Consider the following 24,743-nt stretch of genomic DNA (forward strand, 5'->3'; position numbering starts at 1 on the left):
AGGCAAGACATCTTAAAGCACACTCCCTGACCGTGAATGATCGAGTGACAGGAAATAAAACTGCAAATAGTTTTTCAAGAGACCTCTGAATAACCTTTCCATTTTTCTCCTTACCCTTTCCATGAAGGTGGCAGCTTTTTGCAAAGATGCTGATGACACTGTGTGGGCTTCCCTTGGGTAGCTCTTCCCATGACCCCTTGCTGTGAGTGCCACTTGACTGAGGGCGAAGCGGCAAAAATTTCTCAGCTTCTTTCTGAAACTCTTTAATGGGCTCGAAAGCATTTCTCTCCTGAACACAGAAATCCCTCTCTTTCAGTGCCTCCAGAACCTTCAGTGGCAGCTGTTTGTGCTGACCTCCTTCCTCCTCGGAGAGGCTTCCATCACTCAGCAGAGGTCCTTCGCTGATGGAGTCAATGCTGGACTCCAGAGGAACTACAGCTTTGTTCTGACCATACACCGGACTTTCACGTTCCAGGGAGTCAGTCAGCCTCTTAGACAAAGGTCCCAGTACCCCCTCATGCCGGTGACCAGTGGGGGACCTCATTCCAAGGCTGACTGCGGCAGTATGAGGCCTGATTGTCTCAGGGAGCTTTTTAAATTCACTGAGGTTGCCTACCCCAGGAAGGTTGTCATCAAAGGTGGTATGAGACACGCAGGTACCCAACATCTTTTGAATTCTGGCTGAAAAAGCATCTTCACTCTCCTCTCTCACAGGAGGACTCACAGCCTTCGCCCACCGCCTGTCATCCTGGTTTTCTTGCATAAATTCGTGGTCTAAGTTCCGAATAGCACCGTAATTGAGACCAGCCCCTGCCAACTTCTTGGCTTCAGTTTCAATTCTGCTAGAAAGGGAAGCAGCTGTAGCTTTTAAAGCTTCAATCCGATCTAATTTACTCTTATATTGGTTAGTAGAGGGTTTTCCTAAGAGATTTTGCTGTGCAGCAGTTGAATTCACGTATGGCTGAGCCATCAAGGTCAGTGAGCCCACAAGCACAGTGTGGCTCTTCCTGCCAGCTAATGCTGCATCACACTCCTTTGACATCAGTCCCATCTGCTCCAGACTCCAATGTTGTGAGCAAGGGCCTCCATTTGAGCCCACGGGAGCTTGTGGATGAGAAAGCTGGATTCTTGGGCTCAACCGGTCTGGCTGTACCCTGGAAGGTTCCACCAAGTCACTTCTGAAACAAAAAGTCAACGTTTAAGTTAATGACTTACAAGTACCATTATTTCAGATGAAAGACTCATTGATACAAGCTTGCTTTCTGAAAATAAACCCTTCTTGGGGGAAATAGAAGGGCAGAGAATGAGCAGTAAGCAGTTACAGGATGTTATTAAAAACAGCTCCTCCCAAATTTTAAACGTTGTTTATGCCGCAACTCACAGAGTTTTAGAGTTGTAATGAGCTAAATGTTTTCATAATCAGCAGCAACCATTTTCCAAAAGTTTCCCTACTTCACAAGGGAGGAAACACCTCCTTTGTCCCCCTCTTTTACACGACATCTCTATGCTCTGTTCTTCCCCATCCAGTTGTACTCAAGACCGCGCTTCAACAGAACTGCCACACCACCACTCAGAGGTACCATGAGGAAAGGAAAGAAAGAAAGGAAGGCCTCATTATACTTACAAAGGTGTGGTGGATTTGACTGATGGAAAGTAAAGGTAATGAAGAGGATATGTTTAAACAGCAGATACTGATTATGTAATTAAAAATGAAGACATGCACAACTGGGCAACTAAAGATAAGCAATGAACTTTCTGGTTTTCAGTTTCTTACCTTTGAGAGTTTAGCACATTAACTTGTGCTAAGAAAAACTCTGATAAGACATGAAAAAATTAAAAGTGGGGGAAAGGGCATGAAACCAAATAGGGAAAGGCTAGTTCCAAGCTGAAATGGAGGGCTTGGGTACTTCAGACACAGTTTAAAATAAATAAATAAATGAAACGAAATGGAGGCACTGAACAAATCAAAAAAGAAAAAACAACATACGTATTCGTAAGATCATCTCTTCTAGCTTGCTGGCAATAGCTGGCAGAGGAAATATAGCCTCCCAATTCAAAATGCACATCCCTGGATGTCAGCAAAAAAATTAACAGGATCCACCAATCATTCTATTTATAGACTCAGTAAATGCTAAGAGTCAAAATTTTCATAGGCTTTTCTGCATCGACTTCCTCCTTACTTTGAGGAAATGCTGTAATTGCCAGAAAGACAATTACTCTCTACAGGGCATGAACGTAAAGGAACAATCTATTTTCATCACCCTGAGGAGAACACTAGAGTACCTTCCTCTCACTGAGACGGCCTACAATGGCTTACCTCAGTAGCAACTGCTGTTGTGGTTCTGACAGAGAGATGTCACTACTCGAAGATGCACTAGGAGGACGCTCTTGAGCCTTGTTTTCTTTGTCAGATTCCCCAGATGGTTGATAAACAGGTCTGGGCTAGAAACGAGAATAACCCAAACACGATTTGATATTAGCCTTTACTATCGATTCATCCCTTCATCTTCAGTTTCTGATGAGCAGACTTTCAATTAAACTCACTACTAATTTAAGTCCAACTGAGAGCACCTTCAGACCAAGCTTTTCAATTCACCATTCTATTGACATTTACTATTTTCTTAGAAGTCAACTATTACGGTTGATGTTAGTTAATATTCTAAACTCTGCTTCTACTTATACTAGAAAGATGGTTTCCATTCACCTTTCAGAGAGGCCTAGCTACGATGAGAAGCAACCACTGAATCAAAAGCACTGTATTTTTTGCTTAAAAACACAGTTTTCTCAGTATGCTCTTAGATCAGGACAACTCATAACCTTCCTAGATACATGACCTCCTATTCCTGCTAACAAACGCAGCACCTTAAGTTAGTGAATCAGCTATACCTGTGTTTCCTGCACCGTAGGCAGCTGAGAGGGCTCTTCTAGAAGTGTATGTTCCATCAATAGTTTAGAATAAGTTTCTTTTAACTGTTTAGCTTCCAAAGGTTCAGGAGGAGGCACGTTCTTGACTTTATTAAAAGCCTGCTTTTGCTTTCTATACAGTTCCTGGAGTCTCTTGTTCTTCTGCTCCGTTGCCTCTTTTTGTGCTTTCTTCTCTTCGTTCTGTTTCTTCCTCCTCTCCTCTTGCTGCCTGATGATGTACTGACGAACCTCATCCGTATCATAGTGACGCTTCTTAGAGATCACTTGAGGCTCCTCACTGGCACCTATCTTGTCTGGTTTCCTTTTGGTTGGACTGTGGCTCCTGGCGTTCTGAGCAGGCAAAACAGGCTTCTGATTCTTCTTTTCCACATCTTTTTCCTGCTTTGTAGTCGAAGAATCCAACTGCAAGTCATCAAGAATTCCACGTATCTCCAAGGGCAGGAAGTCCTTATTTACAGAGTCATGATGATCTTGGTTATCACCTGGAAGAGCAGACTCCAGTTTCTTCAGATTATTCTCAGATCGTACTTTACTCCTTGACCACTCAGAATCTCTTGAAGAGGTTTTCTCTGTAATATTCAGTCTAGAATCTGAACCTGTCCTTCCAATACGACCTGTTAAAGAATAAGACTCATCAAATATTGCAGGTAAAAATCAATCTTGGTAACTACACACTCTAATTGAAACAGCTGGGAAAGTAAGGAAGAGGGAGAAGTGAGCTATACAGAAGTAATAAAAGACTGTGAAGAGTGCTGCGATCATCATGGAAATAGAAACAAACACTTAAAATTAAAGAAATGGAGTCTTTTTTATTGGAGTCTTATCCCTTAGGCCCTGCACATCAAGACTTCCTCGCTATATGTATGAAGGTGCATCTTTAGACAATCTTACACATTTTTACCAGTTTAACTGAACTAGTACAACAAACCTTCCTCTTATTCTAACAATCCTGAATCACATATAACCCAACAATTCTACTGTTTTTAATTCAGAATTTTGGGGATATTTCCTTTGCTTTACAGCAAAACATCTGCTTACTCACCTCAACTGCAATTCTTCAGTGTGATGTTACCTTTGCAGATCTCACTGCAAATAAACTTAATTTTCAGACACTCAGTGCCACAGTCTGAATTCAGCAGCCTCTGCTCACACTGAGCTCACATCCTTTATACTCTTACAGCCTCACCACCTCAGAGGCATAAGCAGCACAACAGTTACCACCTTCCCTACCCTTATTTACCCTGTCTGACATTTTGAAAAGGGCTGGTGGAAGAAACAGCGAAGATTATATTATATACTACCTCTAAGAGCTAAAATTACTGCAGAAAGATAAATGCCCAACCGTAGCTTACATATTATATACAGCACGCCTGGAAAATAAACCTGGCTGCAGACCACTTCCAGCCTTTCCGTTGCTCACTAGCCTTAACAGGCACAGACAGAATGCAAGAGATCCACTTTTGTTGTTGAAACCTTTTTCCCCTCTTCTCCAGAGCTTCTGTGCACCTTCATAGCACAGGAAGTGAGGTGATGCATCCCAACCACCAAAGTGAATTCAATTCTCACTGTGGCTGCCTCCAAGCTAAAAATAAGTTGTTTTATTTAGAAACTGGTTACACTACATCTCAGACATCTACTTAATCCTGCAGACATGCAAAGTTATACAATAAATTAAGAACAATGAAGAAAAGTATAGTGATAAAGAACTTACCAGACTTAGCAGTTTGCTCTTGCCCCGTCCTGTCACTAGATACAGCTCTTCTGTCCTTCTCTATTTTGGGAGCTGGACCCAGCAGCTTTCTGACTAGTTTTTGTCCCTCTCGCCAGGAGGATGCACTTATTACGTAGTTTCCACCTACACAATAAATAAAAAACAGAAGTCAAGCAACAGATGGACTTTCTGATGCATTAAAAAGAAGCACGTATTTCTTGCAACTTCCAATCATTACTCTGCCCTCTAATTCTGCATAAGGGGTACAGCTGCAGTTACACACTCATCAAAGCCATGCATCACGAAGACACTCAACAGCTGAATCACACAACTGTCAGTGCTTTATGCCTACACATAACATGGTGTAAAAATTCAGTATATGCAACAGAACGTTAAAGCCCTATGAAAGTAGATTAAAAAGTTTTACATGCCTAAAACTTAAAGGCAAACATTAGATAGAAGGTGTAAAATGTTACAATAAGAAGAGCAGAAACAAAAAATGCATGCTAAGAAAGGCCAGTGCTTTTTTAACATGAATTGTTTCCTAGAAAGAAATTCAACCAGGGCTGAGGTAGGTGTCTTGTTAAGAGATGTAACAATTGTCAGCAGTTGAGAGAGCAGCAGTTGTCTTATACAAATTCACTATCCTCTAGTTGACATTTCTCTACCATGACTGAAGAAAAAAAGCTATTACCCTCCTAGCTCATAGTTAATTCACATACAAACTCAGTTTATGCCATCTGCAAAGCAATCATACTGGTCTCAGTATTATTTTATCATCCTACATGTAATTAAATTATATGAACCAGTGCTGGAATATCTGTACCTAATATTAATTAGATTAAATGCTAGGTTTAGTCAACTCATTTCTCTTACTACTGACTTAAAACATCATTAGTCATTTTTAAATGCTCTTAAAGCCATTTTTGGCAATTTCAGTCCTCAGTCTCTCATTTTCTCTCTTCCTCCACTCTATACTTAGGGAAAAAAAAAAGCAGAACATCTATTCAGTGAGAAGTCTATAACCCACTGTTTATTTACTAACAGCCTTCCTTGCTTGTGCTGTAAACTGTCCAAGTATTTTACAAATCCGTCAGCTGAAACATGTCACCACAATCCTCTTTTAGAGATTTATCAGCCAAAGGGGTTCTCTTGCCTGACTTTCTGTTCTTAATTCCTTCTGTGTGCATTTAAAAAGGCAGTGTAAACTCTCATCTTCCATTTCAAGTCAGCTGTTAGAACTAAAATAAGCAAATGGAACAGAACATGAGCTGTGGCTATTTATAGCCTTGGCTATGTTAAGCAATTTCTTACTACGACTGGAGGAGGCTGGATCACCACAGCTATGCCACTTAGATCTGTCTCTTCCTGGGATTTCAGGACATCATTCTCCTCATATTTACTCCATTATAGAGGATAGTCAAGCTCGAAGCAGTCTGTACTCCTCCCTCCTTTGGGACTGCTACAAATTCAAGTTAGTTTACAATGTTTCTCTAAGTATGAATTGGTCAGCATAGAAAGCAGAAATCCCACGCTTAATGCTTTTAAGTATTAGTGATCACTGTCATGACAAAATGCATCTCAATGACTTACAGCAAGCACAAGTGCAAATTCATTCACAAGAACCTTCTGTAATAGCTTTTTTTTCCCCAGGTATGCATTTTTTAAATGCATGTTCTTTAAAGAAGTATTTACTGATTGTGGGTCACTGTATATAATACCTTAAGAGGTGCAGGAGGTGACTAACCTTGCACATACTTAAAGATTTACTCCATAGTGCAAATAGATTCCTGATTATTTTATATTTTACTTAATATTTAGTGGAAATGTAAGAAAACAGTGATAATGAAAAAATATATATAAAATAAACCCAGCAAATTTTGTAAAAGAAATAAACATTCCTTTTTAAGCATCAAGGTTTGTGAGACCTGTCAGGGATCATGCTTGAGCATCTTTCACTAACTGAAAAAGCCAAGAACAGGCCAAGCAGAACAGAAGGTGCAGGACTTAAAAGAATTATACACTACCAAGCAAACAGAAAAAATGCACACATCCTCAACGCATCATACAATCCACTGTCATTACAATAGCATTTCTGCACAAGCCATTGAGAGCAACAAGCTTGATATTTTAGTTCTTGAAACAAAGCTCATCTGTGAGCACATGCAACAGCTTTCCCTCTACAGGAGGACAAGTCACCTTTTTTGGACTCAGGATTTGATGACTGTGTCAGCTTCTGAACTTTTCTCACTGGTCTGGATGCTTTTTTCTCTCTGTTTCTCTCACTGGGTTTTTCTTTCGTTGTTGAATCCTCTAAAAAAAACAACAAAGCAAAACAGAACAATATAACAAGAGTTGTTAAGTGATATCCCACAGGAACATACACTCACCTTGAAAAAATGAAGCTCAGAAACACAATGTGACAGCATGAAGATTTTGAATCAAGTACTGTTTACCTATGCACTGGAATGCAGAGAAGACAAGCCACAGGAAAGCTGTATCACATAGTTCCTTCACTCCTGAAATACAGGGGCATGACATAAAATCCACTTGCTGCCTCTGTGTCCAAGTGTGAAGGGCAGGATACCCGAGTGCTCTACTTTCTGCAAAATTGGCTGCAGAACTCACCCAGCATGCAGAACTATTCTGTATCACTTAAGTCCTCATTTACAACACAATTAGGTTTTAGGCTTCAGAGAAGCCAGGCACGCTTACCTAAGATAAACTTGTATTCTGTGTTTTTACATTAGGGCAAACTGAGCAAGAAGGAAAACATGTGGCTTAATTGCTGTCTGCACTGAGTGGGCATTCCAGCTGCCCAGGTAGAAAGCAGAGACTGAGCACTGCTCAGAAACTACAGACAAGCCATGCCTTTGGTTCTAGCAGCCTACCCTGGACTTCTTGAAGCACTTTAATTTACATGCCTTGAAGATGCCTTTCTTAATCCTGACACAACCAGACTGCATTTATGGAACTACACAGCCATGACTGTTTGTTTATTCCTCTATTCAACATGGATAGAGATGAAGTTTTATTACTTAGATGGCAAAACTGATTTTTTCAGCCCTTAGTATCAGCTGAATTCACTGAGGGAGGCCCACAGAAAGGATAAGAACCAGATCAACAAGTCATACTGAACGGAAATCTAAGAGTCTTGTTCTCCACTCTGTATCCTTTCCTTACCAATTTTCCATTTGTATTTGAGCCTGACAAGTATAGGGAATGAAGGCAGCAAGCAAGCACCAGAGACCTCAATGACTGCACTTGCAGAAACTGAGTCTCCTCACCTCTCTCAGTGCCAGACAGCTCTTTCTTCATACTAGGAAACTGCAATCGCTTCCCACTCAATCAATTCATACGACAGCAAATTTGTTCAGTGAGGCCAACTTTGAACACCTCTGAGACAGGACTATTGGAAGTCTGGGATCCACACATCATATCCTGTAGCCTATCTGCTGAAGATTTAAAGCTATTCTGCATGGTCTGTGCTAATATGAAGAAACCTCACTGAACAAAAGAGGGAAGCTTCTGTAGATATTAGAAATCTCACAACTTCTTTAAGAAACAGAGGACCATGGAGCAGTTTCAGTGCAAGTCACCATATACACCCAGAAGTCCACATGCTGTAACTTTATTACAGAGTTAACACGTGGACAGATAATCCTGTGGGCTAAAAATACATTTATAGTACATATTATGAACAGCTCCAGTACTGGAATCAGCTATTGGATATAATCTTTTCAGGTCAGCAAGGAGACACGTTCCACTACAGCTGTTCTATGGATGGCATTAGAACAAATATATGGTTGAACACAACCACAGCTCCTTTTATAGACAGAAGTTCCCTGAAAACATGACCCAAATGCCTTTTTAAGTGGATCTCCTAACTGGACACAGGAAACATTTCAGCAAATTTGGATTTATATATGGAGCTCATGAACTGCACAAACTATATGCTCGTCAAAAACAAAAATAGAAAATGCTAGTGTACACCAAAAAAAATCTTTAGAGTATTGACATTAGATGTATGAGCAAATGCTGAACAGAATACCTGAAGGGCTATTTTATTGAAGAGAAATAGTTGCTCTTTATGATTTTTTTTCCTGAATGATTAAAAAAAATTCTTAGTATCTTGTCAAGCCATACTAGTAAACCAAAACTGAAGTCCAATCATCTCCATATCAGCCACTACACTATCAACACAGCAAAATGCTTTTCCTCTGTGTTTCAACAAACTAGACATGTTATTTTTAACGTGTCATAAGCAAATTCTGAAGTGTTAAAACTAGAGGTTCTTGAGGGATATTATTTTCCACCCCACCGTTTTTTAGTAATCTGATCTCCTTTCCCAGTTTAGCCAGTTAAAAACAATTCAACCTTACAGCTCTTCACTGTAACCAGATCAGCAAGTCAAAACACCTACCTGGGCATCCTAATCAAGATTACCCAGGGAAAAGAGCTGTCAATGGCAATATAGCTTTCCAGAGTGAAAAAAAAATGAATACAGACTGGGTCCTGGAGCCATAAATATGAACATAAAGCAGGTGTTATACTTCTGATTGTTCAGCAGCTTACCATTTGCAGTATAGTTGTTTTGCAGCATCTTTGCTCAGTTTTTATCATCAAAATACTGTGCTGCTAAATGAATTCACCACAAAAGGAAAAAAATAATCATTCCTCCTGTGTTTCTATTCTTCAACAACAGTAGTCAATGTTTTTTAAAAGGCCACCAAGTAAACAAATAACAGCTTTTTAAGTTTTTATCACTCAACACTTGCTCTTACATTTAATGTGGACTAAATCCCAGTGGAAATGCTCTTTTAATTTACTGCTGCCAAGTTATATAATGCCTCTTCCCATACTTTAAATAAGCCTTACAATACTGAAGGTATAGAGTTGCAGAGAAAATAAAATCTAGACAATTGTAAAAGTTTTTCCATCTCTTTTGATCTACCTGTATCCCTCTCTTCAAAAGAAGCTGCACTTTTATAAAACCAAGCAGTTATCCTAATTGCCTCTGCAGAACAGAAACTTTGCTTTCTTCTTGGATCTTTTAAGAGCACTCCAACACTTTGAAAGAAAGCTGGACACAGCTGAACGCTCCCTGTTGCCTGGAGTCTGGGGAAAGCCTCTAAATAAGTCCTTGCAAATAAAACTCCAGGACATGAATTTCTCCCAGAACTCCAAGATTCTGATTACTCTGATGTAAAAGCATGGCAGTTCTACAAAGCCAGAGATATGAAAGTAACATCGTGCCATATCATCTCCTCACCAGACATTGCTGAGGGCGTATATGTTTACTGCAGGCTACCTACTGCATTTTAAATAAGCAGATCCAACAGATTTTCCACAGCAGATGTCCTCCAACTCCCCTTTAGCAGTCCATATATCCCAACTAAATCACTGCTGTAACTAACAGTTCCCACACTAGCTTCTGAACTGAAAATATCACGCCGAAGGAAGGCCTCAACACACTCTGTAAAGTCCACATATCACTTAAATATTGATGAAGGTGCCAAAAAAAAAAGTTTCAGACTCATCAATACCAAAAGTGGTTTGGTTTTGTCCTTTTGAACAGGAAATTGCATTCCTTCATGCTAATGCGTGTAAAAGAAGATAGAAAATTAAACAACTGTTATAATGAAGCCTTTCCTCTTTGAATACCTATCTCAAGGAAAAGGCATCATAAGATTCTTTTCAGTATTAAAATATTTTATTGAGAGAGAAGGATTTTTCTTGTGTTCAACAAACTACCCCTCCTGAAAAGAGGGGTACAATGCATTTAACACTCATTGCTTCAATATTTTGTTTCCAGGGCTTTGTAGACTTGTGACGAATGATTTTCTGTCTCCTAGAGAATGCTGTGTAGCTTAATAAATTCAGTTTGCATATCACCTGTCAGCTGGAGTGCTATATCCCTGTACAGCTTCCGACTGATGTGAAATTCTTGCTCATGCCAGATCTTTCCATTTGGAGCACGAATCTTAGTTTCAGCAGGATTGAAACCTGAAAGCAAAGAATTGGAGAGTTTTAAATAATTGTGTAAAACGTAAATAGAGCTTCTCTGGTATGGAAGGAGTGGGAAATTGCTAAGTAAAAGAGGGACTACTTGTATTACTAATAATAAACCAGAAGAAAGCAATGTATCAGTCTGCTGTTTGCTCACAGATCAAAATCTGCAGAAAGCATGAAGACAAAACTGAAAAGGCTTTCTCAGTAAGTACTATGTTGCTAACCTCTAAGAACATTAAAAAAAAACCAACATCAAAATAAACCCAAGTAGTAATACAGCAAGATTATTTTTTTCTAAAGTAACTCCTAAGAGACAGGAAGATTTTAAAAGGAATTCACAATTCTAAAGATTGACAAGAATTTCCTTTCTTCCTTGCCCAGATCTGATTATATCATTCTATCCACTCCTGTATACTGCATAAGCACAGCAGTGAGTCATTTCCATGCTTTGATACTTAGCTCTGCAACACTGAACTTTGCTCCTTTGCAATGAGTGACTCACAGGGGGCTTCTGCACCTCCATACCTTTGTATGCTGGAGCAGCAGGTGCAGCTGTCACTTTCCTGACTTTGGGAGTAACAGTACTCTCCACATTTGTGACTACGACGGGTTGTTCAGCAAATCCTGAGCACTGCCCTCTGGCACCCAGCTCTTCAGAGTGCTCCCACTGCTTCCGAATCCGCTCCTTCAGCTTCTCCAGCTTAGCATCATGCTGCCGCCGCTTCAACATTTCCAGCCTATGAGCACTGGAAGAACTCGTGGCAGAAGGGAAAGACACTTTCAGTTCACTGTCCTGGGACGTGTTACTCAGCAGAGTTTTAGTGCTACTCTCATCTCCTCTGGAGCTGCTACTTTTTCCCTCTTCCAATCTTGGAGGTGTTGCAGCTTTAAGAAGCGCCTCTTTATTTTGCAAGGCCTCAATTGCTGGTCCATCATTTAAGTACCTAACAACAGTCTCAGCTGCAGCAGAAGAACATGGACTGACAAAATCTCTGTGTAGATCTCGTTCATCGTGGCCCATTACTGCAGTCTTCCCTTCTGCTTCACAGAAGTCCAAACAAGACAGAAGTTGTTTGGCCTCCACTTGGCCTGAACTGTGATAGGGCAGAGAACTGGATGTATCCCTGGTGTAACAAAAGGAAGGAAAAAGTCACCGTCAGAAGTGCAACCTGAGGACCTTGTAAGTGAGCTACAACCATGCTCATTAACTAAAGGAATGACTCGTCTCCGCTTAAAAGGTAAGTTCTTCTAAAACCTGAATGTGATATATTTAATAACAAAAGTCTGAAGAAATCATAAGTTGCTATTCCAAATTGAAAGTACTTCTCTACGCTCTATGAATGGGATTTTGACAGACTCGTGGTGCATCATACAGCATTAGGACAAGAACACATTTAATATTTTTACTGATTAATAATTTAATACTTCTACTGAGGTTCAAGAGATGAATCTCCATCATCTAAGCTAGCTGACTTGCTTCTTCAAGCAAGTATGTTTACTGGGCTCATATAAGAAACCCTTAACACTGTACTCAACTTCTCTCTCTCCACATATCATGGTCATACAGCATGACAAGCATTAGCAGTCAACCTTACTATACAAGATGAGTGGTTTAATTGCATACAATTTCACCAGCAAAAATATACATATAAAATAAAAGAAATCTACCCTATGCACAGTAGAAGCAACTACCACTGGCAGTTGTCATATGAGACGTCGTGTTAATGTAGCAGCTCTACATTTACCCTATAGTACTGTAGTGCAGGAGCACTACAGTACTTAACAGGTAGGAATCCTCTGCATTTTCTTTCATTTCTCACACCCTACCATCTGCTATGGCCTGTAAATTACTCTGCCACTTTTCTTCTTGATCTAGCTTACTCCTTCAACGACCTGCATTATAGGCAACACCTACAGACACACACTAAAACTGAATCTGTTTTTCTGTACTGTATATTACCATAGGACAGAGTGGAACAAGAACTCTTGGGAACACATAAACACATACTGAAGAACTTATAAAACAAAGTTGGAAAAGCATGAGGAAATGCTCTTTTTGGTCCTTTTTACAGAAATCAAATATTCAAACCAATCAAGACACAGTCATCTTGATGGCATGGCCCCATTTCAACACGTCTGACTTTTAAACTCATTCTTTGGACAAAAAAATAAAAGTTTATAACTTGCTTTTTGTTGTTGTTGTTTGCTTGTTATTTTTGTTTGTTTGGTTGGTTGGTTTTAAGAAAATGAAGAAACTTGTCCAATATCACATGATGCTTGCGGGTGATGGGAAGAAGCAAATTTTTGAGTCACTGTCAAAAATACACTCAAATAAAAATTAAGCTAATACTGATATCTTTTTTTCACAGTCAGTTGTTCCAGCACTAACCTGTATGAAGCCAAAGGTTCACGAAATTCCACACAGTTGCTTTTTTTCACGTTGCTTTCATGGGTTGTTGCTCGAAGAGGACTGCGTGAGGACTTCTCCTTACCTGGTTTTGTTTGGCTGGAAGACCAGGAAGCTGAAGCAGAAACCATAGAACCCTTTATACACTTAACTCTCCCGAAGGAGAAAGCTCTTGGGGCTGAATTGGTAAGCACACTGTTCTGGGGAGTTCAAGCAGCACTCCAAATTACGATGTAAAGTTCTCCCTGTCTTTTTCTTCAATCTGATTGCAGCAACTAGGAGCATGCTTAGCAAGTGCCTGAAACAGTGATGGCTGGAACTAGATGACCTTTAACACCCTTTCCAACCCAACCCTTTCTATGATTTTATAATTTAAAGAGAGACAATACCACTTAAACATTAATTAGATGCAATTAAACCCGTGTAAGCTAACTGTGTTAGCACTTGAAGTTGATCTGCAACGTGCACTGAAGAAAAATGCTTATGAGAACACTCAAAAATGTGAAGGTTAAACTAAAGAAAGTGCGAAATTTAACATTCAGTCAGGGCATAAGAGTTGGCAGCACTGAAAAAAAAATGTAAACAGCTCTTCCAATATAAACATAGGCATATACAATTGTTATCAAAACAGCAATAAAATAAGCTATGGGGATGAAATAAGCACTGCCTGCTCATAACAATGGACAAGTCCTCTTGGCTAGAAGTCATACTAGCCTAATGATAGCAAATTTTCATTCCCAAGCTAGGTGAAGAAAGAATAAGTTTATCCTGCACAATTAGTTTCTCATCAGTAGAGATCATTAGCAGAAGACAGCTTGGACACATGAAGACTGAGCTAGTGAGGGAAAAGAATCAAGGCTTTCCAGACTGCAGTGCATGGTATACCCTAATAGTACATACCTTTTCTGCTTACTTTCCTGCTTGAACTAGCAGAGGGCTTCTTGGCATCCATGACAGAATCAAAAACAGCTGTGCTGGTGGGAACTATTTCCAATTTGTTCTCTATGTGACGTAGCTAGAATTTGAAAATAATGCGTGTTTAAATACTGTTTTCAATTTTTAAACTACAAGTTGTTTTTTTTTTTCTGTGCGACATTTTTCACCTCACTTTCATAAGGAATAAAACTGCAGGCCAAAAGCAACTTTACAATGCTTGTGCTGCAAAACTGTAGAGCCTTCTAACCAGAAACGGTAAGATCATTAGGATTTGTTTAAAAGGATTATCTGAATTATGTTTTGTTATATAGCTACGTTGTGAAGGAATGCCATGTTATCATTAGTTTTGAGTCCTACTGCTTGGTCTCAATGAAGTACTAATTCCACTTGGAATATATTCTATGATGCTCTTTTCTTAAAGAGAGCGTAATACAGGATTCCACAAGTAAAAATCCCATACTGATGATCAGATATTCAAAGACAGAGGAGTAAGGGCCTAGGAAAGAGCTGAATTCCCCCCAAACTCATGCCACTTGTTTTCACTGAAGCCACTTTTTAGAAAATAGAGTGTAGTTTCTTAAGCACTTAAGTTCCCATGGAAAGCAATTAGAATGCTCTAAGATGAAAAATGATGAAATACACTGGTACAGCCCCAATTTCTGACATTTTTAGGAAAGCAGAGGAGAGCTCCTTTTTCAAGTCTTCAAGAATAATAGAATTCTACATTTTCTTAGGTAGGAAGTAAGGTAACGCTATGCTTGAGACTTAGAAGGTAGTACTAAGCTTGTTGCATCAAAGATTTCTCTTATTACACGTGGAAAGCATCTTCTGAAATACAGGACTGTTCTGAAATACAGGACTGTTTGATATACACGTACTCCACAAGCACTTGCTCTATTTTCAGCTCATCTAACAGTAAATCACTGAGCAATATAATGTTTTTGTTCAAACTATTGTGAAAGCTGATTTGAAAAGCGGTTAAGAAAAAGAACGAGTACTCACAGCAGCTTTAGTTTGAGAAAGAGCAGCCCATGCTGCAGTTGGATCTTGTACAGGAGAAAAGAAGAAACACGTTACTTATTCTTAACTGGAAAATAATGAAAGAAAATGCTGCTTGAGAATAAGTTTCATAGGCTTGCTAATCAAGTTCTTCTAATGACTCAATTCCAGCCTGTAAATACCTCGGTAAGAGGCTGTTATCAGCCATGATTCATCTTAACAGAGCAATAAAATATTTAATGTCAAATTTAATGAGTTCACTAAGTTATGCTGAATGCATTATAAGAGTTGAAATCAGATCTACCACACACTATAGAAGATAACAAAGCCAGTTATCTATCCCAACACAAATATCATCTAAGGATGAAGTAATGTTCCCCAAGAGCAAGCACAAGGCTCTGTTTTGTAACATACATAGATAGGTTCAGTCTTTTTTTTTCTTTCAGTTTCTCACAGAAGACAATCGAAAATTATGTCCTCTTGTGGATTAAACACCCATCTGTACCTACTTTTAAAACAGCTTCTGGAGTCCAGTTTTGTCACAGTGGGGATCATATGCCTGATCTTGAACCACAGACTTTGCATGTGACTGAGCTGCTCTACCAGATGAGAATCTTCTTCCTCTTAAGGATGTACTATACTTTTCTTTTCCCCCTTTAAATTACAGGGTCATCGTGACAGTAAAAAGCTCACTGGATTCCTCCAGCTCTAGGCAACCTAAGTGCTGCCAGGGGTGATGTACTGCTGCTAGTGAACAGTCTACAGCTTTTCACCACTTAGGAAGTGAGCGAGAGGCAAGAGTAACTCTGCTTCTCAGATGCTTCTTTCAAGAGACTCCAGTTCCTAATTTCTGTTCCTGCACTGTTCCTCCTCTACAACATTAAAAACAAAAAGCAATCTGTCCCTGTGCCATCTTGGCAACTGTACCACAGGCTGGCAACTCCTAATGCAGATCAGCAAATACTCAGCAGATCAGGGTACAAAACTGCTACCTCTGCAGAAAAGAAGTCATATAATACGTGGTCTTAGCTTCCACACTGAGGCAGAAGAATGCTGGCTGTAAGAGTTCCACAGAGTTTCAAAGAAGTCAAGATAAAAGACTATTTACAACAAAGAAATACAATACAGCAAATCCGTACCTCTGGTCGAATCCTTGGCTTGGTTATGCCTTGGATTTTGCTGAGGCACCTCAGTGAACTTGTTGGCCCACATCATGTCAATTTATCTACAAAAAATAAAAAAAAAAAACATTCACATAAGAATTAAAGAAACTATATGCTAAAGGTAATATGACCTTGATCACCAGGATGAAATCCTAGAAAGAAGAGGAACCAGCTGTTTTGTTTTGTACTTGAGTATTTTGTTACAGGGAGCAAGGCAAGTGAAGTCAGAGAATTCTGTTGTTAGGACAGGTGCTGCACAGCTCCTTCATGCACACCTGCAGCTCCATGCCTCACATCATACGTGCTGGGAAGCCCTGTCCTGCTCTGCCCTGGAAATCGTCTTCTTCCTATTGCTACAGCTCACATGGGTAAGCAGCACCTTATGAAAAACAAGTACTTGTTGAAGTCAGTCCCCTGTTTCTGTATTAAACCAGAGGAGAGTGGCCAGGTAGCGAGGAAGAAAATAAAGTAAATCAAGATACAGTTGCCAAGTCTGTTTATAGGATTTACGTGCAGGAGAACGGACAAGTCAGATGCTAAAACACACTGATATGAATACTGACCATAGAATAACACTACATTAAAATGTGATGCAAGGGAAGTGTAAATAATTTTCCAAAACACGTTTCACATCAACATAAAAATTGCCTCAAGAGTGGTCAAACTATTTGAAGAATAAACACATGGTAAAAATTGCATTCTGAAATGCAGTGAGTGGTCCATCACCGTTTAACACAGAAGATGGAGGAAGCGGGGGATACGTGGCAGCCCAACAACTGAAATTCCAAAGAACTTGTGCAAGCCAAAGGTTATCTGCAGTCTGGATAAGGCCATGGAAAAAACTGGAGGTCTGCAGATTCAGCAAAGCTGATCTGGTGGCATGACAGCCTGCCCAGGGTCACTGAATGCTGCTTTGCCCAGCCTTGGGTGGATGGCTAAGATACAAATGTGTTCTGACGTTACAGGGCTACATCACGTGCCCATCTCATTTTTTAACCAATGATCCAAGAAAGAAAAAGGTACGTATCAAAAGGTGCAGAACTGCTGCAGATGAGTGCACTGAGGGAGAGTTAGCAGGAAAAGCTAAGAAAAGCAAGAAAAGCAAGAAAATGAGGAGAAAACATCACTATCTTCAACAGACAGTTCCTATGGGCACGATAAGACACTGCAAACAAGGAAACGGGAACTAAGAGAAAAACACTGCCATGCAGAAAAAGAAGAGAAACCAGAGCTGAATCACACATACCAGATAGCATTGAAAGGAACAGCAGATAACAAAACAAGTCAAACAGTGAGAGAACAGCATTTCTGAAAGAAGAGGGCAATATAAGAGTACAATATGCTTAGTAAAGGTACTCTAGAAATGTCAAGATACAAAAAGCAGGGCGAGGAAAAGAGAAAAGTGGGATGGCCAAGAGAGAGAGAATGGGGAAAGACATGCAGGACAGGAATGGAACAAACCTGTGAAGAATGAATGGCAAAAAGGAAGATAAGAAATGGGAACAGTGGTTTTGTTGTTCAGTTTTCCAAGAGCACTCAGTATGATTTTCTTTTTCTTGGTAGAACAACCTTGAGTAAAGGAAAGAGGAAACTTGGGAAACACTGAAGCAAGGAAATGGGACAGGAAACTGAATCATATGGATTCAGAGAAGGCAGAGAATATGAGCGAGAGATGAGCAGTTTTCATTAGCAGTTAGTAGTTACAGAAAAAAAAAACCAACCAAAAGACCACAAGCAAACAGTATTCCTCAGGACCTCATTTCTCGTTAAAACCCAAGGATGCCAAAGGAAATCAAATCACACTGCAGAAAAGATGATGGCTTGCTAAGAGGAAGAAACAAATGATTGATATTGACTCCTCAGGGCTGTTTTTAACTGTTTAATCCACAAAGTGGGAGCTTCTGTTCCACGCTGGGAATACCATGGGGACAGCACTTTGCACAGCTTAGCCACCACAAAGCAGCAGTGCCAGCAGAAGGAGCCATCCTCTCCTTGCTCTATACCTTGATCTTCCTTGCTTTGTGCAGGAAGAAAGCCATAGAGTCACAGAATCCTTAAAGTTGGAAGGGACCTCTGAAGGCCATCTGGTCCAAGTCCCCTGCAAGGAGCAGGGACCCCACAGCTCCATCAGGCTGCCCAGGACCTGACCCAGCCTTGCACTGGAAGTCTCCAGGGAAGGGCCCCCACCACATCTCAGAGCAACCTGTGCCAGCCAATGGAATTTGCTAAAAGTGATGGAATTTCTATTCAGAGGTGCCAGAAACCCTTCCCACGACTCCTTAAATGCCACACAATGCTATTTCTAATGATACGCTTGAGTTTGGAATACAAATACATCCATCCACTCCATTTTCTGGAATCTGAGCTTTTACCATATTGCATTATCCCAAATAAACAACAGCTCGAAACGTTCATGAAACATTGTTTTAAGACTTTTTTTTTTTTTTTAATGCTCATTTGATACAAAAATAGCCAAGGTTTTCTTTTGCCCTCAAGGGATGCTGAGAAAGCTTCCACTCTCCAAGCAGAAAGAAGCAGATGATCTCCAGACCATCCCCAGGACTGGAGACAAGTTCCACTGCAACAAATACATATCTGCCCAAAATAAATACATTGAAATCAAACAAAAATAAAAGCAAAACCGAAACACATACGCATCTTTCTTTGGACTTCCAAAGAGATTTCTGCAAGAAATTTGGTTTTTTCTTCTTGTGAAATATGAGTTGTGCTTAATGACAGAGTCCCTGAGTTCAAACTAACCAGAGTGCCTGCACAGGTAGCTCTGCTATTGCATCCAAGCAGCTGCTACTGCCATGACTCAGGAATTGTTTACTGGTCCACACTGGGCCCCATTGAGGAAGGCTGTATGTGAGACAACAGGTAATTATGTGAAGTCAGTGCAAAAAAATGCTGAAAGTAACCAACACTGCACGACTGTTAGCTGCTCTGAATGAGTAACGCTGTAGGTAATACTGCCTAGTCTTGCAGTGCAAGCAGTAAATACACCAGAAGACCTCACCTTCTGGTTGTTAGAAGAATAAGAACTATGAACCATTTACATATGTATGTATTTATGAGAGACATTTGGTCTGTCTTAAGCTAGAAAAACATTTTTAAAACTTTTAGGGGTACTAAAGTAGTTAAATAGAGCAACCAAGACACAGCACACATTTACATACAGAAAAGCAGTAAGAAAAAAGTGAAGTGCGTGTTGCTACCTCTAACTGTTAACCAGAAAGATAAATGACATCAACTGTCCTACACCCATCAAACAGTAGAAAATTCAGCTGAGAAACACGAACATGATGCACGAGTTGTAAGATGAAATTAGTGACATCAGCCAGCACTAAATTTGCATCCAAACTACGCTGAAGATTCTTCTATGAATGAAATTACTGGTGGGTGCTCCAGGACGGGGCCCTGGGCAGCCTGGTCTGGTAGCAGATCCGGAGGCTGGTGGCCCTGCCCGTGGTGAGCGGGTTGGAAGTTGATGATCCTTGTGGTCCCTTCCAACCCCAAGCCATTCTATGGTTCATTCGATGACTCAATGAAACATTACTGAATGTCACTTTCTCCAGGTTATAAGCTGAGGATGGATATTTGCAACGCTGTTCTGCTACGAGAAGCCACGTCAGTTTGCAAAAGCATCCCTGCTTCGCCACAAAAGCAATGTCTGGAGCTAAAAACTGAATTAGTGGCTTAGCCAAAAGTAAAATGCATTGGATGTCTTACTCTGCTGCACCACATACTAGGAGGCACTCTGAGGAAATCTACTGAGATGGATGTTGTGACAGCTCGTGTAACTCCAATCACTGTTCGTGAAGAAATCAGAGTACAAAGGCACAGACAATGCATCCATTTACTGAGGAGATGCACATGAGCATTACCCTATCCATTCAGGAGTTCTGTATTGTCTTTGACCACGAAGACATTTGCATTTATGACAAAGAAGAAAATCAGCAACACATTCCAGTTCCGGAGAGATACAACCCTTCTGTGTTCGTTTCCTCGGCCTTCGAAACAGAAGGTCTCTCGTTTCATCTCCAGTTACTGGAAACTGCACGTTGGAAGATGGCAACTCTTGCAGCCCATAATAAGTCCATTCAGCAGAATAAGTCTGAGCCCTTCAGCAAGCCCCGTCGTGGAAAGCCCAGTGGCCTCCATCCGTTATCTCACAGGGAACACTAAACTGAAACAGCCTTCCTAGAAGTCATGCAACTTCTCAGGCCAGGCCCAACAACCAGACCTGCCGATTCAGGGAGCATAAGCTACAGCTCTCAAGTGCCCGACATCGCCACGGGCAGAACAGCAGCTTCAGCCACAGACTGTCAGCTGCAGACTGACTGCTGCTTTCTTTCAAAGGAGAATAAAGTGCATGGGAACTTCAGGGAAAGAGCTCCAAACATCACTTTCTCAAGCCTGACACCTTGTCTCTGAAACCACGTCCAGAAGTGCACCAAAGAGAAAGCCATAAAATCTCCTCCTGTATTTAAGCAATTACTGTTCCGTCCCATGAAACGCTCCAGGTGCCTAAACCTTAAATCCAGACTTTCTGGTCTCATACAACAACTCCACCTGATTTATTTTCCCCCTAACAAACGTAACACATCACTTTAATGCAACTGGGAAATACTAGAGGAAAATGACCTTTTTTTTTATAACTTGGAAACCTTCTGCAGCAGATCACGCTTTGGTGAGGCTGCTCTTACAAACCTACAACACAGACAGTTTCTTTCAGCACTCAGTATGAATGACCAAATGTAAGCAATCAGTTCATTCATCTGCTCTGTTATTTCTGTGCTATATTGACAAGGGTTTCTCAGCTACGCACACAAGTGATTTTATTCTCAGCAGAGCAGTCCATTAAAGCCTATTACATCATTAGCACAGTGATACACATATCTTTTCCAGGCACTTAAAGCTACAGATAATTTTTACATTCAGACATTCCGATCCAGCCACGTGCCTGCGAAACTAGGAAAGCTTTCTCCCTACACTCAGCTTCTCTCTTCATAATTACACTGCTGCTCTGGTTCTCCCTGACACCGCCTATCCTGAACAACACAAATTGCATTAGCCTGAGCACATCGGTAGCACATTTTAAACAGTGTTGCTGTGCTGATAAAAAGAAGTCCTATTCTTACCAGGAGTTTTATAAGGTACACGGAGCACATTTAGCAATTTGACACTGATGAAGGAATATACACATTCCTCCTTAGCAATGGCACTGATTCCCTGTGATAGCTGCAATGCCTGCCTGGCTGCTCTGCAAGCCAGGTCAACCCACTAACCCTACAGAACATTATTCCTTGTATTGTTGGTTCTCCACCAGTTCAGCAAACTGGAGCAAGCTACCACAGGGTCAGTGCCAGCACAGGTCAGAGCAGGGAAAGACAAGTACCAGCAAAACATTACACGCGCTCATCTTACCCTGGGCAGTTTTGTTTACCTACTGTAGATACAGCACTGGAAAATACAGATCTATGTGTACCAACACTTCAGAGTTCAGCTGATATCAAACACAAGCCCAACTTAAAAGATAAACAGGACTACAGCCCTAGCTAGCACTCAAATCCAAGGAGAATCACCGCGTCAACAGCTGGATGATCAGTTGTTATACACAGAGTACCCACCCCAGTAGAAACCAGTAGGGCCATCTGGTAGAGGAGCGTAAGAAAATGCCAAAAACACCATCATACCTGAGTTATCAGAAGTTGATCCTTTACAGCTGCAATTCCAACACCATTTATTTAGCTCTCGAGGGATGCTTTTATTGTGGTGGCACAAATCACCGACAGAACTATTTCAAGGCTTGGAAGTTGCTGTCCACCATCGGGACTGTTTATATTCACAACGTCCTGCCCGCGTTACAGTGACAAAACAGAGCTACCCAGCAGCTTGGCAAAATGAATTTGTAAAGTTACGGATCACTTTGTGTTTTCAGCTACCTGCCACACCTAGGGGCTGTACCAGAAGACCTGAACCAACGGCGGTGCAGCTCCCACGGCACCCCAGCCCCTTGCAGAAACATGTCACTGCTGCACAAATTAAGCAGCTGCATTCAGTGGACGCAGCACGCCTTGGTTTGAGGCAGCGTCACATGCAGAAACCGAAGCCTTCAACAGTTTACAGTGTCAGCGTGGCCACACCCTCAGTTGCATTTAATTATCTGAAGCATTATCTAATGAAGCTGCTGTAGCAACCGGAACGATGAGGAGCAGCGAGCACAGCAGCCAGGCAGGAGTTGAGCTCGTAGTGGCTGCCACATTTGTGGCAGTAACACACTCCTGAGCCAGCTGTCAGGTGCTGGGCGCGAAGACGGGGCTGAGTGGCGATGCTGTGAGCTCTTTGACACTGGAGTATTCAGCCACAAAGCTATCCCAGAGCAGGAGTGCTGAGGGCAGGCACGCAGTGTGCCAGGACATGCCTGGTTACCATGATACAGCTCATATCCAGACACAATGGATGTAAAGCCACGCCAGACATCCACACCAACAGCGGGCCTTACAGCACAGAAAGCCACATCCACAGAAGGAAAAGCCTCGGCCACCTCAGCGTAAAGCCCACCATGCCAGAGGCATCCCGGCTGAACACGGCGGTCAGGGCTCACACCGGGGCAGCTGTCAGCCGACGCCGAGCACGGGACGCATTAAGGCTGTCACGGAGCAGCGTCAGTGCGGACCCGACCCCGTCCCTTCCCCCACCGCCCGGGCTGAACCAGAAGGAAAACGGAGAGGCTTCAGGGAACCCGGCCCGGCTGGGCCTGGGCCGCTCCCGGCGCCTGCTCACCTGTTGGCAGCGGTCTCTCGCCGCTCGGCGGCAGCGTCCCGCTGCATCCCGCGGAAGCAGACAGAAGGGCGGCAGCTCGAGCTCACGCAGCCCGCCGGCGCGCTCTCCGTCAGCAGCGCCAGCCCGCCGCCATTACCGGCCAACGACTGACACGGAACGGCGGCGGCGGCGCGGGGCAGGGCGGGAGCGCCCGGACAAGTCTCGCGAGAAGCGGCGCGACGCGACCTCCCCAATGTGGCGGCTTCCTGTCGCGGCGCGCCGCTCCTCACCTCAGCGCCATGTTGGTTGTGGCCCGCCCGTCCCGCTCCCGGCGCGCTGCGCCGCGCCTACCTCGGCCGGAGCGCGGGCAGAGCCGGGGGAAAACAGAAGAAAGAAAATAGAAATTATTCCTCCGGTTATTTTGGGAACGTCTCCTTGAGGGCCCGTCTGCATCTCGCCAGACTCTGGTTTCCAGTAATTAGCGTCATGGTTTGATGACAGATGCCAAATTTCCTGGGGGAGAGAGCTCTCTTCCGCAGCCCCTAAAGGAGCACTGTCATTACTGGAGCATTTATTTTTCCTAAATCCAGAATGAAAAGGATTAAGACTGTTTTTACATAACCCCCAGTTCCCAGTGTGGGAACAACATGGGAAAACGGCCTGAACACTGAGAGCATTGCAGCTGCAAAGCTTAAGCAACTCAGAACTTAATCACATCACAATTACAGGGTACCCATTGAGCCTTAATTTGGCTCCTTTACATATACAGCCTAATTACAGAGTGTATTTTCCAGAGTAAGCGTACCTCCTTTGAAACGAGAGGTAAGCTCAAGATGGCAGTGGAAAATGCTTTTTTTTTTTCTTTTCTTTTTTCTTTTTCCCCCAGATAAGAAAAAATAATTGGACACTGAAAGACATGCACAGCTCTGATGGGAAAAACTGCTAGGGAGTGCCTCGTTCCCTCCCAAGTCCTAAAAGAACAAACCTGCACCTCCCAAAGGCAGGAGAAGACTGTTTGTAATAATGACAACTTCAGTCAATGCGGGCAATATTACTGCAGCGTATGAGAGCCCTGATCACAGAGAAGGGCAAATTGCATTCTTCCATTCCCATCATCACCTGGTGTTTGCTTAAATTCGGTCATTAATATTGCTGGCTTGGCAGTCTAGTTAAATTATTCAGCGCTTCTGTAATGCATTACCTTTTTAATTATGCTTTTAAACATAGCTTCTCGTTTCTGCTTGGAAGCAGTTCATCTAGTTTCAGGCTCCTTTTCATTTTCAGGCAAACAGGGAACCGCATTAGAATTTTCTCAAACATGAAAATCATTTTTCAGCCAGTCAAAATTATAAGGCAGCGTTTGTCTACTGCGTTTTTTGCTTCTGTGTGGCTTCTTATTTATTCTCTTTATCTTAACTTAATGGAACTTAAGCATAAAACTTTGCATTGCTTCTTTTAAACTCCCTACAGATGGCCATGGAGCTCTGACAGGCTTTCTCAGAAACGACAAAGATATTTACAGCAAATCTCATGAATTCTCTAAGATTAGAAATAAGGAGAGCGTTTACCTGCAAACAGCTGCAGCAGAGAGAAGAGGAAGGACTTGCATCCCAATGCAGCTCGATGAACTGCTTGTTTAACTGCAAAGCAACAGAGACACTGCAGCGAGCACTCCCCAGGCGCTGGAAGTGGTGGATGGATACAGTAAGTCACGGCTAAACAGCCACAATCTCATCTTACACTAACTTCGTTATTGCAGCTTTAAGAGAGAGGTTTGGAAAGTTTTCCACTCTGTACTACTCTTGCACACCCCTTCTAAAAT

At 41.8% G+C, this 24,743-nt stretch overlaps 1 protein-coding gene across 1 annotated transcript in view; it reads right to left on the minus strand.

Annotated features, from left to right (window-relative positions):
- The window catches only part of CEP350 (centrosomal protein 350), a 61,283-nt gene extending 38,203 nt beyond the window's left edge, over nucleotides 1-23,080 (minus strand). The window contains exons 1-12 of the mRNA XM_065744977.1: nucleotides 22,943-23,080; nucleotides 16,130-16,215; nucleotides 14,994-15,037; nucleotides 13,956-14,070; nucleotides 13,038-13,170; nucleotides 11,174-11,772; nucleotides 10,532-10,642; nucleotides 6,836-6,949; nucleotides 4,637-4,780; nucleotides 2,887-3,539; nucleotides 2,318-2,442; nucleotides 115-1,178 (exon numbers count right to left, since the gene is read on the minus strand). Of these exons, the coding sequence (XP_065601049.1) occupies nucleotides 115-1,178; nucleotides 2,318-2,442; nucleotides 2,887-3,539; nucleotides 4,637-4,780; nucleotides 6,836-6,949; nucleotides 10,532-10,642; nucleotides 11,174-11,772; nucleotides 13,038-13,170; nucleotides 13,956-14,070; nucleotides 14,994-15,037; nucleotides 16,130-16,205 (3,178 nt within the window). The 5' untranslated portion in view covers nucleotides 16,206-16,215; nucleotides 22,943-23,080. The remainder of the gene's footprint in view (nucleotides 1-114; nucleotides 1,179-2,317; nucleotides 2,443-2,886; nucleotides 3,540-4,636; nucleotides 4,781-6,835; nucleotides 6,950-10,531; nucleotides 10,643-11,173; nucleotides 11,773-13,037; nucleotides 13,171-13,955; nucleotides 14,071-14,993; nucleotides 15,038-16,129; nucleotides 16,216-22,942) is intronic.
- Between the last annotated feature and the right edge of the window lie 1,663 nt (nucleotides 23,081-24,743).

The sequence above is a fragment of the Cyrtonyx montezumae genome, unplaced genomic scaffold, assembly GCF_038088225.1.
Source record: "Cyrtonyx montezumae isolate F1298 unplaced genomic scaffold, pur_monq_1.0 scaffold_1, whole genome shotgun sequence".
Lineage (NCBI taxonomy): Eukaryota > Metazoa > Chordata > Aves > Galliformes > Odontophoridae > Cyrtonyx > Cyrtonyx montezumae.